The sequence below is a fragment of the Acanthochromis polyacanthus genome, chromosome 19 (assembly GCF_021347895.1).
Source record: "Acanthochromis polyacanthus isolate Apoly-LR-REF ecotype Palm Island chromosome 19, KAUST_Apoly_ChrSc, whole genome shotgun sequence".
In the NCBI taxonomy this organism is placed as follows: Eukaryota; Metazoa; Chordata; class Actinopteri; family Pomacentridae; genus Acanthochromis; species Acanthochromis polyacanthus.
In genome coordinates, this window is record NC_067131.1 from 25,872,828 (window position 1) to 25,888,471 (window position 15,644).

At 40.4% G+C, this 15,644-nt stretch overlaps 1 protein-coding gene across 1 annotated transcript; it reads right to left on the reverse strand.

Moving 5' to 3' along the window:
* Nucleotides 1-651: 651 nt before the first annotated feature.
* On the reverse strand, nucleotides 652-15,643 carry galk1 (galactokinase 1). The gene is made up of 8 exons (XM_022211911.2): nucleotides 15,273-15,643; nucleotides 14,859-15,048; nucleotides 14,566-14,685; nucleotides 12,249-12,384; nucleotides 11,904-12,085; nucleotides 7,492-7,642; nucleotides 7,231-7,393; nucleotides 652-1,067 (listed from the first exon to the last, which is right to left on the reverse strand). Exons 1-8 carry the CDS (start codon nucleotides 15,435-15,437, stop codon nucleotides 993-995), a joined length of 1,182 nt encoding a protein of 393 aa, XP_022067603.2. The 5' UTR covers nucleotides 15,438-15,643; the 3' UTR covers nucleotides 652-992.
* Nucleotide 15,644: the final 1 nt, after the last annotated feature.

Consider the following 15,644-nt stretch of genomic DNA (forward strand, 5'->3'; position numbering starts at 1 on the left):
GATCTCTGCTAAGAATGTAAGAGGACTGTTTCTTCTTAATCAGGTGATTTATAGTTGCTGGTTTCAAACAACAAAATGAGTGTTGGTGCAATAAAAAATACTGACAACCTTAGGGATCTGAGAAAACTTTACATTTTTTTTGTAATTTAGGTTTGCGCTTTGAAGGCTAACCCAATTCGGAAGTGAATGCTAGTATTTTAGATTGTAAGCTAAAGGTACAACCAATCTATAGAAAATTATTTTTATGTAGAAAAATGTAGAAAAGTTCACAGCAAGCATTAACATCAGTCAAGATGGCTGGAATAAAAGACCAGTAAGAGCCATAGACATGAGGTATATTGTTATGGCTACAAGGTGCACTTGTTGAACCCACTGATGGCAGCACTCCTTTCTGAGACATTTTGGTTTCACGTTTGCACAGTGCAGTGGGAGGATGTGGTGACCTGTGTCCATCTTTATATACAGTTTTTGGTCATCACCAATTCAACAGAAAAATACTAAGATGTTGTTTGCAACTGAGCAGGTAGTCTTTAGTGATTGTCTCTACAGAGTTGGTTCTAATTTTCTGTGTTACTTACATCACACAGACTTTACATGTTAAAATTAACAAAATGATTTAAGAAAAATGTGATATTAAAAACAGGTAGTATCTTAAAATCAAAATACAGTTTACTTTATTGATGATTGTATTGTAAAATTAGCCTAGAGTTCCACAGTACGTTTAAGTCAAAATGATGCAAACAGTTGCTACAAGCTATTTACAGCACACGATAAAGCATTGAATAAATGTGAAAACACATCTTCTAATAATGTCCCACTATAAAGACAGTTTCCCACATTAACAGAATGCTTTTCAATCAGCCCAGGTTTGAATTGAAGCACTGTGGTAAAATGTTGGCAAAAATGTAAAAAAAAAAAAAAGCTACATAAACATAAAGCATGTAATGAGGACACAATCAGCTGTGCTCATACAACAGAAAGGCTGACAAAGGTCAAGGCACAGTGAGGGGTCGTGCTCCCGCTGAAGGAGTCGTGACGTAGAATGTTGGATTTCCACTGTACTGCTCCTGATGAGAAAGAAAACATACACAATAAGCGCATCAAACGACAGTGATTGTAAGCCAACAATGTCTCTGAAACAAATCAATCTGATTGTGCTACAGCTTTATGTGAGAATACTGCACTGCATTATGTAAAAAAAAACATTTTAAAGCAGCACTCTTCACACATCACTCACCATCTGAGGAAGGAAGTTCAGAGAGGGAGCAAGAGGAAAGAACCTCTTTGTTTTTGCAACTGGGCATCTTTCCTTTGAGATGCATCTTTTCCGCCTCAAAACTTCCTACTACTGTTTCCTCCAGACTAAAATTACGCACTCTGTCCATAACTCATCTGTCTCTCCCACTAAGTCATTCAATGGGCAAACAGATAAAGTAGACCCATCAAGGAATCACGGCCTGTTAAAGTTTTCATGCAATAATAATCTAATTTGAATGGAAATAAATTCACATATTTTTTTAAAACAACAGAAAAAATAGGATGAATAGCTGCATTTATCTCAGTCATGTTTAACCAATCATCCCATTCATGTCAACTACACATGAACCTTAAAAAGCCAAACTATGTCTGCAGAACGGAAGGTAATAAGAATGAAAATTAAACTGTCACAGTGCGATCTGTGTTTTACATCTTGGGCTGAATCTGTAGCTGTAATACAATACTGTAGCTCTTTTGTCCTCCCCACTTTTTTAAAGCAGAAATTTCAAAGAAGTTGACTACAATCTTAAAGTCGCAACTTTGGCATTTGGTCGTTGTAATCTTGATTTTTTTTTTTAAGCCAGACATAAAAATGTGGATCTGTCTGAAAAACTCAAAGACACAGAGGATGATGGAATGGTAGTAATCTGTCAATCACAGGGTACTCTCGTCCTAAATTAATCCATGTTTATTATCAATTTTGTTTTGAATGAACCACATTTTTAAACGTGAACACCATGCCATACTCAAAAAGTCTTGAAAATAGCACTTGCGACCATAAATCCATTGGGAAAACCATCTTTAACTTAGGTAACGGTTTTAGAGTTATTTCTTGAACTATTTGTATTTAGTCATATTTTAGTGGAATGACATTAGATACTGTTATCACTGATAAAAATGCACTGGTGCAAATGTGACACTGGCAATGTTTGACTGACGTTTTGCAACTGTGGGTGTGGTGCATATGAATTTGAGAATTACTTGTACAGTAGACAATGTTCTGCGTTTTATGAGTATTTTATAATGTCGACTCGGTGCTGCCCAGGCCATTCCCTTTTCATGCACTCTCACGCATTTTTTCCTCCTATTGTCATCTGCTCTCACCTCATAATAATCGGTTCAACACAGTGCCTGAAACTCTATATGCCGAAGACCATTAACCATTTTTAATCTGAGCCCTTGTGTCCTTAACGCTTTCTAACACAGAGTGCAAATAATGCTGGTTTTAAAGTCTCAATTTCCACTTGTCATAAGTGTCTCAAAAAAAAAAAAAAATCTCCAAATAAAATTCAGATGAGACTTAAGACAATCATTTACACCTAGCAGCTTACAGTCAGGTCCATAAACATTTGGACACTGACAATTTTCAGCAAATCTCATTTACTATTTGGGCAAACAATATGACAGAAGAAAATATAGAGAGGTCACAGACAAAACACTTCTTCAACGATCTCCTTGTCATAATCTGCATGGAACCCTAAATTCAGCTAATAAAATATTTGATTAAATCATTTAAATCCTAAGGAAATTACGTTCTGTGTTGACTGTGGTCATCTGTAGTATTTTAGTTGGTTTCACCCATTGTTCAGCACTTGACAAGCCGAAGTGAAGTGCAGTTAAGAATATCTGCTGGGTCAGGAGTGACCAGATCCACCTTGAAACCTTCAGCCAAAGACGCCTTCAACAGCTCCTCCACAAAGCCCTGCTTGTCTGTGATTTCACAGGGACTCGGGTGCATGTTCCTGATGTCATCTGACTGTGTGGCCTCAGGACTGGACACAGTTAGCCCCCGGTAGCACTGCTTGTCATACTGGTCCTGAGGGAGTTCAGCAGGCCTTGGCACCCACTCCAGTTTTAGCCTGTTCTGCCTTGGGCTGCACAGACGTGGGCTAGTGAGACCCTGTGATGTCCTGTAGGAGAAGCGCTCACAGAGAAGAGCTAGGAAAGCCTTCCAGGTACAAAAGAGGTCGACAGTGAAGGCTCGAACCGAGCATGTGCGAAGCTCATAGTTTTCTGGTCCATGGCGTAAGTTAAAGTGGAGAACGCGAACCTGGAATGAGAGGGGAGAATATGCTGACTACACATTCTCCACACAGTACCCAAACAGAGAACGGGTCCATCTGCGTCTCGGAATATGCAAACAGAATCACAATCCCAACCTCTGCACAAATGTGTGTATATACAACAAACAGTATTCTAAAGGTTTGTGCGGGCCTGTATTTTTCTTATTTTGAATCTGCCAACAGAAAAGCTTCTGTACGGACACCCAACCTGATATTCATAACAGAATATTGCTATGCTCTGATTCAATCAAAATGTTGAGGCATGTTGAGCTCTTACTTGTCTCAAGAGCATGGCCAGAAAAACCTGTTCAGGTGTTAGTGGCCAAAACATATGCTTTTCGGTTGTAATAGGAGTGTTTTAATTGTTTATTTCTTTTCTGAAGACAATGTGAGCAAAGGACCAAGTGTCCATTTGCAAAAAAAAATCAATGGGACACCGCTTTGTTATATTGTACTTTAGTGGTTCAACCATCTTAACTTAAGTGCTACTGAGACTTTGAATCTTGAAACTTTGGGGGTACTGTGGAGTTGGGGTTCCTGGACACTGTCCAGTTCCACACAAACTCTGACTTGGAGTCAAACGCCTAAACTCAAGTACAATGTGGCGTTTTGGGTTCGCTCAGAGCCTTTCAAATTTTTCATTCACTGTCCACAATTCACTTTGTGTGAAATGTCAACGAATGTTCACATACTGGACAAAAGTGTACATTCATAGACGTCTTGTCCTTCCCAGTAAAGGGGATATGGGTTTTGTTGGATTCTCTATAAAAATTCTATAAGGTCTTGACCTTACACTCCGACCTATCATTTAAAAAAAAAACACCTGCAGCTAGGTTATTCTGCTTGCAGTTTGTGCTCAACATTAAGCAGGATGAAGCTTCCCAAAAAATGTATGATCGATGGACCACAGAGCACCTTTGTTGTTCAGTGTTGCTCTGAATAATTTGAGACCATCACACTTTTGATAAGTCAGCAGACTAATTTGATAAATCTTTGGGTTTTGTCCTGCTATGAAAACACATAATGATGTAGTAGGAGAAAGTTTAACCCCAGGGAAGTTTCCAAAACATTATTCTTGGGAAATTGAATATCTATCTATCTATCTATCTATCTATCTATCCAATTTTTTTTTAGGACAAAATGGAATACCTAGCTTAAATCTAATTTATCTGTCATCAGGCTGAAATGCTGCTAAAACCTTGGTGCACATACCTTGGAGTCAATGTTAACAATAATCATGGCTCCTAACGGCCCTCCTCTGAGGCTGAGAGGCACTGATGCCTCATAGTGGCAGATCTCCTCCAGCAGAGGGCGTATCTGAAAGAAATCGGCTTCTCTCCGCAGAAGCGCCAGATCTGAAAAGCCATCTGGCAGGTCCAGGGAGCTAGAGCGTAGGTAATTCAGAATGTATCTAAACATTTTGCCGTCACGGTCTATGAAGACATTTCCTCTGTCGTCCCTAAGCGCAGGGATTTGTCCGGTGAACATGGCACCTAGCATTGAGTCACGGCACCGGGTAAGAGTGTCCAGGGTTGTTGTATAAATTTCTCCACCGACGTTCAGCGACACCGGGTCCTGGAGAGAGTTTCTGTTGCTGTTGTCATCAGGAGAGTTGAGGTTCAGCATCATAGAGGCAAAGCTGAGATTTTAATAGTCCTGTGAAGACTTTGCTGGTGTTGTTATTAGGAGGACCAAGCTCCCTCTGCTCTAGTCAGGAATGCTGAGGACTGAGAGATGTGGAAGTTTCAAGTGTTTTTATTTCCAAGAAAGACTTGCTTCCTTTGACAGTCAGCAAGCCACAGCAGTCGCCAGGCTCCGGTCAAGTTGGGAGAGATGCAAGGAAGTCTGCCAAGTCTGATCCCAAAGCTTAAGATTTAAAGAACCGCAGCTTCACACATATAAATGGCCACTGCTATTTTTCTTCTCATCCTTATAAATGCAGGTAATTTCAAAGATTTTCTGTGGCTAAAATTGCATTTTTTGATGTTTCTTCTGTAAGATTCTCAAAAATGCCGGCCAACAGCAGGTCAACAGTGGATCTGTGCCGAAGCAGAGAGGCAGCAGTGACCAGACCAGCATGCTAATAACTGGACACTTCTGGCTCCGTCTCCACGAAGCTCGCTTTTATTCTCAGCTCATACCCCCGATCTCTCATTCTCACACACACACTGGAGCTGTCTGAGCAAGACACGGGGGACTGGATAATTCGTCTGATATGCCCCCCTTAAAGTGACAGCCAGAACACTGAAAAGTACTTTTTATTCCCTGTGAACAAATGAACAGTCCTCAGACACTTATTGAAATACCCTCTGGAATGCAAAGATTTTGCAGAGAACAGAATCATGAAAACAGACTAGTTCAATTTCTCAGCAAAACAACAAGGCTGACTTTGTTGCCCTTGTCTTACTATCCTACAAAATAGGAATAATCAAGTTCAATACAAACTTCTACTACTCCAACCTTAAACTTAACAATCTAAAGAATGATAACAAGTATGCCCATATACTGGCAAAAACTGTTAAGTTTCTCTGTAGGTGTGGTGCATTCAAGCTGCTCTAACTGACTTTCTGATCACTTAGGGAAAAAACAAATAGCAAACACCACAGATACATAACGTATAGTTACCAAAGAAAGACTTAAAGCATTTTGCTTTTTGGAGTCTTTTGGTGTGCAGCTGGCAATTAAACAGGTATGCACTGCTATATAGATAACACAAAAGTTAAGAAAGTAGCAGGTTGTGGTATACAATCTTTGCTACAAATTAAGGAACTATTATTGCTGTAGTGTTAGTGTTGACTTCATTAAAATGTTTGACACTGATTTGTTAGGCGTTTTGCTTTGTAAGGATACATAATTTTGTTTAGTATGTCGATGATACTCAGGCTGGTGGCTGTTAAGGAGCTTAACCCGACCCGGCTCATTTTTGATTAAACAGTACTGCATTCAAATGGGATCCTGTTTTGGGCCAGCTGACAAATAATAATCCAATATTCCTTCTCTTTTTAGCTCAGATTTGGTCTCCACCAGCTCTTGGGAAACACTATCTGTCTCTTCCACCTCTGAATATTGTTCCCTAGCCAGTTCCTCATTTTGGTAATCATACAAAATTCAGTAGATATCAACTGCACTTCCCTTTACAATCCAACACTTAACTGGACTTCTCTCTTTATACTCCAGAGTTACTGTTTTTGTTTTACCTCTTCAGACTTTTCGCTTCTCCATGCCATTTGGCAGCAGCTGCGCCAGAAATCTCTTCTCCATTTTATCATGAATGCAACAACCAGCAACATCATCAAGTAAAGTATCTACTCCTAAACATGTTTACAACATATGTAACACAACACCGGTTAAGCAATGTTCCTTTCCTCTATGAAAGTTCAATGAAAACATCGATATCAGTTTCATTTTCAGGTAGGTCCAAGTCACGTTTATCTTAGTTCAGCTAGCAAAGCAGCTAATCTAGCGTCATCACATGTGCCTTCAGTTAAAATTGTAATATTTAACTGGTTTATGATTTCATACTGTTGAACCATTTGACCTGCCATAGAGCAGGTCAAAATTTGGGGCAACTATGTCACAAGGCTTATAGTGTGCATACTCAGCAGTACAATCACAACACATTGGAACAATGTACTTTGTGTTCTGTTGGTAGAAGACAGGTGGAAGACATCTGTAGTGCTGAGTATTCCTTAAAATTTGGGGGGAAAAAAATTCTCTAAGTCATTAGAGGCAATGCTGAAATTGATCTTTCATTCAAGTCCCAATAGGACAGCAAACAGATCATTTCCTAAATTTATAAATATTTACCTTCCAGCTTCCTTTCTACCAATTGTGTGCTGATGATAATCTTGATAGAATGCATTCAGCACATTTGTCATATATGTACGGGGATGTGTGTTTGTGTGTTAACCTGTATGTGGAGAATGGTCGTGTCAATGGCATGGGCCTGCAGCAAAGTAACAGTGCATCCACCGAATCCTCCGCCTGTCATCCGGCTCCCAAACACCCCGTCCACCTTTATGGCTGCAGACACCAGCTCATCCAGCTCCCTGCAGCTCACCTCATACAGATCTCTGACACAGGAACATCAAATTACCGCACATTTCTCAATTTCTGTCCTGAACAGTGACTGTAGCGTAAACAGATATCACACAGCTCCATTGTCTGTTACCTCAGAGAGTTATGGCTCTCCACCATAAGCTTGCCAAACTCTTTGTAGGCTCCTCGCTTCAGGGCTTCAGTAGCTTGGACAGTTCTTTCTATCTCCTCAATAACATGGCGAGCTCTTCGATAGGTAACATCATCCATCCTGCTTCTTGCCTCTGAAAGGATAGGGAAGATAAAAATGAGGCAAGCTGTGTGGATTGGGGAATGAAAAGGTATAAAATGTATCTTGCAAATAAGCATAGAAGTCTTGGGAAAAGAATACATAAATGGTTAAATATATGCAATATACAAAATAAATGTCATTGTCATTTTTTTCCAAAAATGTATAATTCCTCAATACTTGCAATACTAAGTTAATCAGTAGAGTATTTCATGCTATGAACAATGAAAAACAAACACGTTAAAGAAACTATATTGAATATACAGGCTTCAAAGTGAAAACTCAATAAAGCCAACATTAGCACACCAGGATCACTGAAACAAAACTTAGTACACCTGTGATTTCCAATCAGCCTAAATAAATTAGCACAATAACAAGTTGACTGTGAACACTAGAATTTTCTCAGTTTAGGACCTATGGGCTGTGTCTATCTGTATGTCTGGATCATTGCTCCACATTGAAAAAAATTGCTAGTGGACGCAGGAAAGTTTGAGCGTAAGACTTCACAGACATGGCAGCTATTCTCCTAAAATGATGCCACTGACAGCACGCTACTTGTACAATCTGGCTCTGAAAAACAGATGGGCAGATGTTTCAGGGGTTTATCAATGGTAATCTGAGATTCTGTGACAGTGGGAGGTGCATTGCATAACATCAACCTCTATGGACTTTGCTTTTTGGCACAAAAATGCAAGGTGAAACTTGCTAAAGAACATACAGCATATTCTTTGGTAAGACAAGGCTCAGACAAATTTGTTTTGCTTAGATGGGGTCCAGTATGTTTGGCATAAACCTAGCCAGGAGTATCACAGTACTACCATAGTCCCAACAGTGAGTGATATGAGGCCACATGAGTGCATAAAGAACTTATTTACCTTAAACAGGGTTTCTACAGAAATCAGACAGTCAAATTTAATGCTTTTAATGCCATTTTAATACTATACTGTAAAAACTTTAATGCCACGACCGTCAACTCAACAAATTACACAGGCTTGTATTTTTTTAAAAGATGATTTTATATGAAAACTGTCCTTACATTTCACTATTTCTGAATCCGTAATCCACCCCTGACCTTGCCTGGGGACCAGACAGCCTTTATATTGTGTATTACAAATACACAAAGTCATATTCCCGTATATCCCTTATAACGGGAATACAGTCTAGCTAAGCTAGGCTACCCCTGACCACCCACGGGCTGCAGTCATTCTCTGAAATCCATGTTTTCTAGTAATTTTTGCTGGAATTTGCATTTCCTCATTTCCCAGCTTTCCTCCACCTTGAACAGCCAGCTGGCCACTTTAAAAACATGCAGTTTTTGGCAATTGTGCTCGACTGGCTGGAACAATTATCGCAATGCATCGGTATGTTTACGCAGATGCACATATCTGACGAATCGCAGTCTATAATTATATACTATTATTGTCAAATATTTTTCTTGAAAACTACAGAAAGAATTTTTAATGCTACTTAGAATCCAATTTAATGATTTTTAATGCCATTTAATTTTCACAAAATCAACTTAATGACTATTAATGCTTTTCAATGGCCTGCATAAACCCTGTTAAATTATATCTCATGTAAATACTGAAATTGTGTTCCTTATTTAACCATGCTGCTCAATTCAAGTGCAGTCATTTTGCACCTCTGAACCATTTTAGAGCCTAATGTACATTATTTATTGTTAATATGATATTTTGCTTACCTTTAATTTTTAAATTTTGTTTAATTTATCCTATTTTAATTGAACTAAAACAAAGTGCTGGGGAGATGACATGTTACCATGAATGTCTGTCAATTTACCAATGAGATGCATCACATACACACGTGGACAAAATTGTTGGTACCCCTCAGTTAAAGAAGGAAAAACCCACAATTCTCACTGAAATCACTTGAAACTCACAAAAGTAACAATAAATAAAAATTTATTGAAAATTAAATAATCAAAAACAGCCATTACTTTTGAATTGTTGATTAACATAATTATTAAAAAAAACAAACTAATGAAACAGGGCTGGACAAAAATGATGGTACCTCTATAAAAGATTGAAAACTATTTGACCAGAGTGACATGATTAACTCAGGTGTGTCATTTAATTGACATCACAGGTGTTTCCAAACTCATAATCAGTCAGTCTGCCTATTTAAAGGGAGACAAGTAGTCACCCTGCTGTTTGGTGAAAAGGTGTGTACCACACTGAACATGGACAACAGAAAGCGAAGGAGAGAATTGTCCCAGGACATCCGAAAAAAAATTATAGACAAACATCTTAAAGGTAAAGGCTATAAGACCATCTCTAAACAGCTTGAAGTTCCTGTGACAACAGTGGCTCATATTATTCAGAAGTTCAAGACCCACGGGACAGTAGCCAACCTCCCTGGACGTGGCCGCAAGAGGAAAATTGATGACAAATTGAAGAGACGGATCGTTCGAATTGTATCCAAAGAGCCCAGAGCAACCTCCAAAGAAATTAAAGGTGAACTCCAAGGCCAAGGTACATCAGTGTCAGATCGCACCATTCGTCGTTGTTTGAGCCAAAGTGGACTTCATGGGAGACGACCAAGGAGGACACCACTGCTGCAAAAAAATCATAAAAAAGCCAGACTGGAATTTGCAAAAATGCATGTTGACAAGCCACAAAGCTTCTGGGAGAATGTCCTTTGGACAGATGAGACCAAACTGGAGCTTTTTGGTAAGGCACATCAACTCTATGTTCATAGACTGAAAAACCAAGCATACGAAGAAAAGAACACTGTCCCTACGGTGAAACATGGAGGAGGCTCAGTAATGTTTTGGGGCTGCTTTGCTGCATCTGGCACAGGGTGTCTTGAAAGTGTGCAAGGTACGATGAAATCTGAAGACTATCAAGGCATTCTGGAGAGAAATGTGCTGCCTAGTGTCAGAAAGCTTGGTCTCAGTCGCAGGTCATGGGTCTTCCAACAGGACAACCATCCAAAACACACAGCCAAAAACACCCAAGAATGGCTGAGAGAAAAGCGTTGGACTATTCTAAAGTGGCCTTCTATGAGCCCAGATCTGAATCCCATTGAACATATGTGGAAGGAGCTGAAACATGCCATTTGGAGAAGACACCCATCAAACCTGAGACAACTGGAGCTGTTTGCTCATGAGGAGTGGGCCAAAATACCTGTTGACAGCTGCAGAACGCTCATTGACAAATACAGAAATCGTTTAATTGCAGTGATTGCCTCAAAAGGTTGTGCAACAAAATATTAAGTTATGGATGCCATCATTTTTGTCCAGCCCTATTTCATTAGTTTGTTTTTTTAAATAATTATGTTAATCAACAATTCAAAAGTAATGGCTGATTTTGATAATTTAATTTTCAATACATTTTTATTTATTGTTACTTTTGTGAGTTTCAAGTGATTTCAGTGAGAATTGTGGGTTTTTCCTTCTTTAACGGAGGGGTACCAACAATTTTGTCCACGTGTGTATGTACTCCACGTGATGTCTCTCAGACAGAGAGGCAGAGCAACATTAACACTTCAGCAAAGAACAGCTGAAAAGATTTGTCTCTATCCCTCCCCCGATCCCAAATGTCTTTTCTTTTTTTTTTCCTTTTTCTAAAAGTCAGGCAGCGCACTCTGGGTGCAGCAGCCTGAGCTGCTATTGGCAAGGCAGCTCAAACTAATTTCATTGTATATGAAAGTGTGCAATGACAATAAAGTCTTCTCATTCTCTCTCAACTAAAGGGCTTCTATTTTTCATACAGTAAGCCTGAACAGGCACTTTCTAATTTTCAATAAGAACAAACAGCCTACTGTTCAACTCAGAAGTCATGAAATTGCTGTAAGGTGATTCAATTTAGAACCATTTAGTATTTAAGTGATAGTTCACAAGAGTGCACCCACTTCTTACTAGCCTAGTCTCATAACGATTTACAAGATGCTACTAATAGTGCTCCCAAAATACCAGGTAAGAGACTGGGACAAAATGGATCAGGGTAGGAGGAAGATTCCTCCCATCCTTCCCGCTCCCCCTCCATCTCTCCCTCTTCTGCACCTCTCAACCCGCCGGCCAGCAGCAGATGGGTCCCCCCACATAAAGAGTTGGGTTCTGTTGAAGGTTTCTTCCCATTAAAAGGGTGTTTTTTCTTGTCACTGTCACCTTAGGGCTTGCTCTAAGGTGATCCAGGCATATGGGTTTTGTAAAGCGTCTTCAGACAATTTGACCTGTAATTGGCACTATATAAATAAATAAAACTGAAAATTGCTTTGAGATAAAAGAACAATACCCTCCAGGTCCCTCGTGGTAGCATCCCTGAGACTGTCCTTTCCAAGGATAGAGGCAGCTTCCTCACACTGTCTGCGTCTCGTGGAGTATTCACTGCCGGTCAGAGAATGCTTCACATTGGAGTTGGTGATGAGGATGACCAGGTGTGGGTCTGCTAGAGGGACGGGTGTGGCCTCCATGGACCTGAGTTAAGGCACAAAGGGAGTATAAGTATACAGAATTTCCTCTGCCTTTGAGTTTTCCTGCTTTCCTGTTTTTGAATAGTAATCTAGCAGAGACAATCCTATTCTCTTTATGCAGCCTAAGACGGTTGGTTTGATCCACTCTGACTGAATGTGTACACTACCTGCAGTCTATGAGCAAAGCGTGGCCCTCCTTGCCGAGAACAGACACAAACTGATCCATAATGCCACAGGGCACACCAGCATGAGTGTGTTCGGCCTTCTGACAGGCTATTGCTTTGGACACCAAGTCTCCATCATCTGTGACAAGAAAGACAAGCAAAAATTAGAAGATGACATGACCCTGACAGTGAAACCAACAGAGAAAGGTAGTTATGGTTGCAGAAAAGCAACCTCAAGAATCTGATCAGACTTTCCACCAAAATTAGCTCCCAATCTCACTTTGTTGTGCAGACTCTGGGACTGCTCCTTTTATTTTTCTACTGAATGCTGCATCTCCACTACAGCATCACTGTGTCCTGTTGACATGGAGTAAATATCCACCCACTCTGCAAATGTCCTATGTGGAACTGCAAACAAACCTATTATTCACGCTGAAGCTAGCGGGCAGACTGTAAACACTTTTAAGAGGAGAGAGTGGATCAGTGATCAGTCGAAAGAGAAACAACATCCTAATCAAAAGTAGCTGTCTGTCAAATAAAGTAAGCAGTTTGTTTTATGACAAAAACAACTTTCTGCCGCTGAAACTCCTCAAATATAAACTAAAATGTCTTTGTGGTGAAAAAGTGTGATTATTTTCATTGACAGGAAAAACAGAGAAGAAGGGCCGTGTTGGTCCATATAGCAGAAAGAGAAAGACCCTACAACAACGCTGTGTTTATTCCAAACCTGCAGCTGTTGGACAGGACTGACTGTGGCTTCCGTACAGGTGGGACTATAACAACGGCAACAAGTACAGTCTATATTTAAGAATCGGTGAAACTGCCCTTTGACCATGTGCTTTCTCTGCTTTGTTGCTGCAGCAGGGTTTAAGTTAACTTGAAACTAACCTCACAGCTCACTACCCACATTCCAGTGACAACCACAGCTGCTCAATTATCTGTCCAAATTTCCAAAAAAGAAGGTTTCTATTCTAAGAAAGACTGAAGAGAGACACAATGGATGTAGTACTGGAGACAGTAAGAAGTTGCAAATGGCTCAAGAATTAAAGAGAGACAGAACCAGAGTCAGATGCAGACTGACGGAGAGACGTGTCAAGATCCTTAGAGGCAGAAACACAATTGGCACTACAATTAAATACAGAATTCTGCTGTCCGCTCTGCAATGCCCCCTAAGAAAAACTCAATTGCAAGACAAATTGTAATACAAAAAATATAAAATTGTCATTTAATCCTCTTTCTTAGAATCTTAAGTTTTGTGACTGATAGGGTCGTAGAATTTCTTTGCTATCTGCTGCTCAATCATCAAATCAAGCTCCTGTCTTTCTCCGTTACTTATAAATCGTCTTTTTAGGTACTTTTCTTCTGTCTTTTTTTTTTTTTTTACTGAAACTTTGTTTAGAGGCAGAATCACAGACCATTTTGTCGTCCATAATGGTCTGACCTTCATACAAAGGAGTTCACACATTCACTGTGACTAATCTGCTTCAGTTTGATTGCTGATCTAGAAAAAGTTACAAATCTGAAAGAGTTACTCTTCAGTTTACATGTCACAACTTCTTGTGTCTTTAAATGTTTGCAAATATTCAAACTTTCTGATTATGTTCCAGTTTACATGAAAAATACCACTGATTTTTGCTACGGTCTCTGAGTTTTAGACCCAATTATAGATTGTGTTTGATGGTAGATTGCCTGTAAGACAGAGATTGCTAGATCCATCTTTGTGTCATTCTTTATGTTATTGCTGCAGAACATTTACATCCCATCCAACTGCAACAGCAGCCCAACATTTCTGACTGCAGCATTCGATGCATGCAGCAACAAGCATATGATAATATATCATAATATGGAGACAGGTCATAATGGTAAATGACAGTGTATTTGTCTTTGTTTTCATGGCATCGACATTTATTAGCTGTAGATAAGTCATTTGGGGTGTTTTTTTGGGAAAAAAACTATAGGATTTTTAAGTTCCTCTCTAGTGGCTTGGTGGTTAGCATCATCCCATTGCCGCTAGAAGATCCCGGGTTCCCGTCCTGGTCTGGACTAGGGATGATTTGGCATGGAGTTTGCACACAGTTGGTCCACAGGTTGGTTCTCCGGCTCCCTTCCTTCTAACTAGTAGCTCTAAATTGCCTGTAGGTGTGAGTGTGATTGTTTGTCTCTATGTGTAGCCCTGTGATAGACTGGTGACCTGTCCAGGGTGTCCCCTGCCATCACCGTAAATCAGTTGGGATAGACTCCAATCCCCCACAACTCTAAAGAGGATTAAGTGGTGTATAGATAATAGATGGATGAAGTTTCTCTCTAATCTGAGCCTGACCTGGTTTGAGTTGCTGCAGGAAGGTGTAAAAGGCCACTTCCAGAGAGGCAGAGCTGGACAGTCCTCCACCCAGCGGGACACTGCTGGCTATCACTGCCCTGAAACCTGGGACAGGAGGAGCTAAAGAGCGAGACAGAGACGGCACATGTTAAACATCTAGTGCATCACGATATGACAACATCTGCGAGACCATTAAGATTTCGCTACACAGTTGTCCTCATTCACTTTGACAGGACTACATCTTGAAGATGAACTGTTCTGTCGCTGTGGATACTGTGATTACTCCTGTTTACCCCTGTAATGCTGTATAACACCCTTCACATAGTTCGCCCAGGAGGGTAACCCTGGAGACAGCGGTGATCCATCAGTGGGCAGGCTGAAATCTACCCTCCGCGGCTCATCGGCATCCTCAGTAGCTGTCACCACAGTAACATCCTGGCCTGCAGCTGGACTCCCAACCACCACAGTCACCAGGGGCAGGGCCTGACCCACAAAAACACAAACACTTATCTTTTCCTGTTAGTCAGAGACAAACAGTCAATTCACATATAAGGAAGTATCATGTTTCTATAGTACCAATATATAACTCTGTATTTGGTAATTTCTCTTATGTTCTATTCGGTGTGCAGGTCATCCACCACACAGAAGAATTTTGGTGTTTTAAACATACATGAAGCTTTCAACTGACAGAGCTCATGTTGTGTTACCATTGGCAGGACGAATCCCTGGTTGTAGTCAGTGTGTTCCCCTATCAGGTTGACTCTTCCAGGAGCACACACCGCCACCCGGGGAGCTTCTTCTCCGAACATCTGGCCGTATAACTGCCGAGCAGCTGCGACAAGCTCGGACACACTCTGATATGAACTGGCCATTGAGCACAACACGAGTTAAACAGAACAACAGCAGTTCTTATCGCTCGGTGGCAACTGAACCGACAGAACGAGTGAGTGAAAGAAGCAGGAACCCTATAAGACGGTGTAGACATAAACAACACTCATATCTAAACTAGGAGAAAGTAAGAGGAATCTTTTGGCATGTCAGGTGCTTCTCATTTCCTGGAGGTGTGGCCAAGCTGTTTG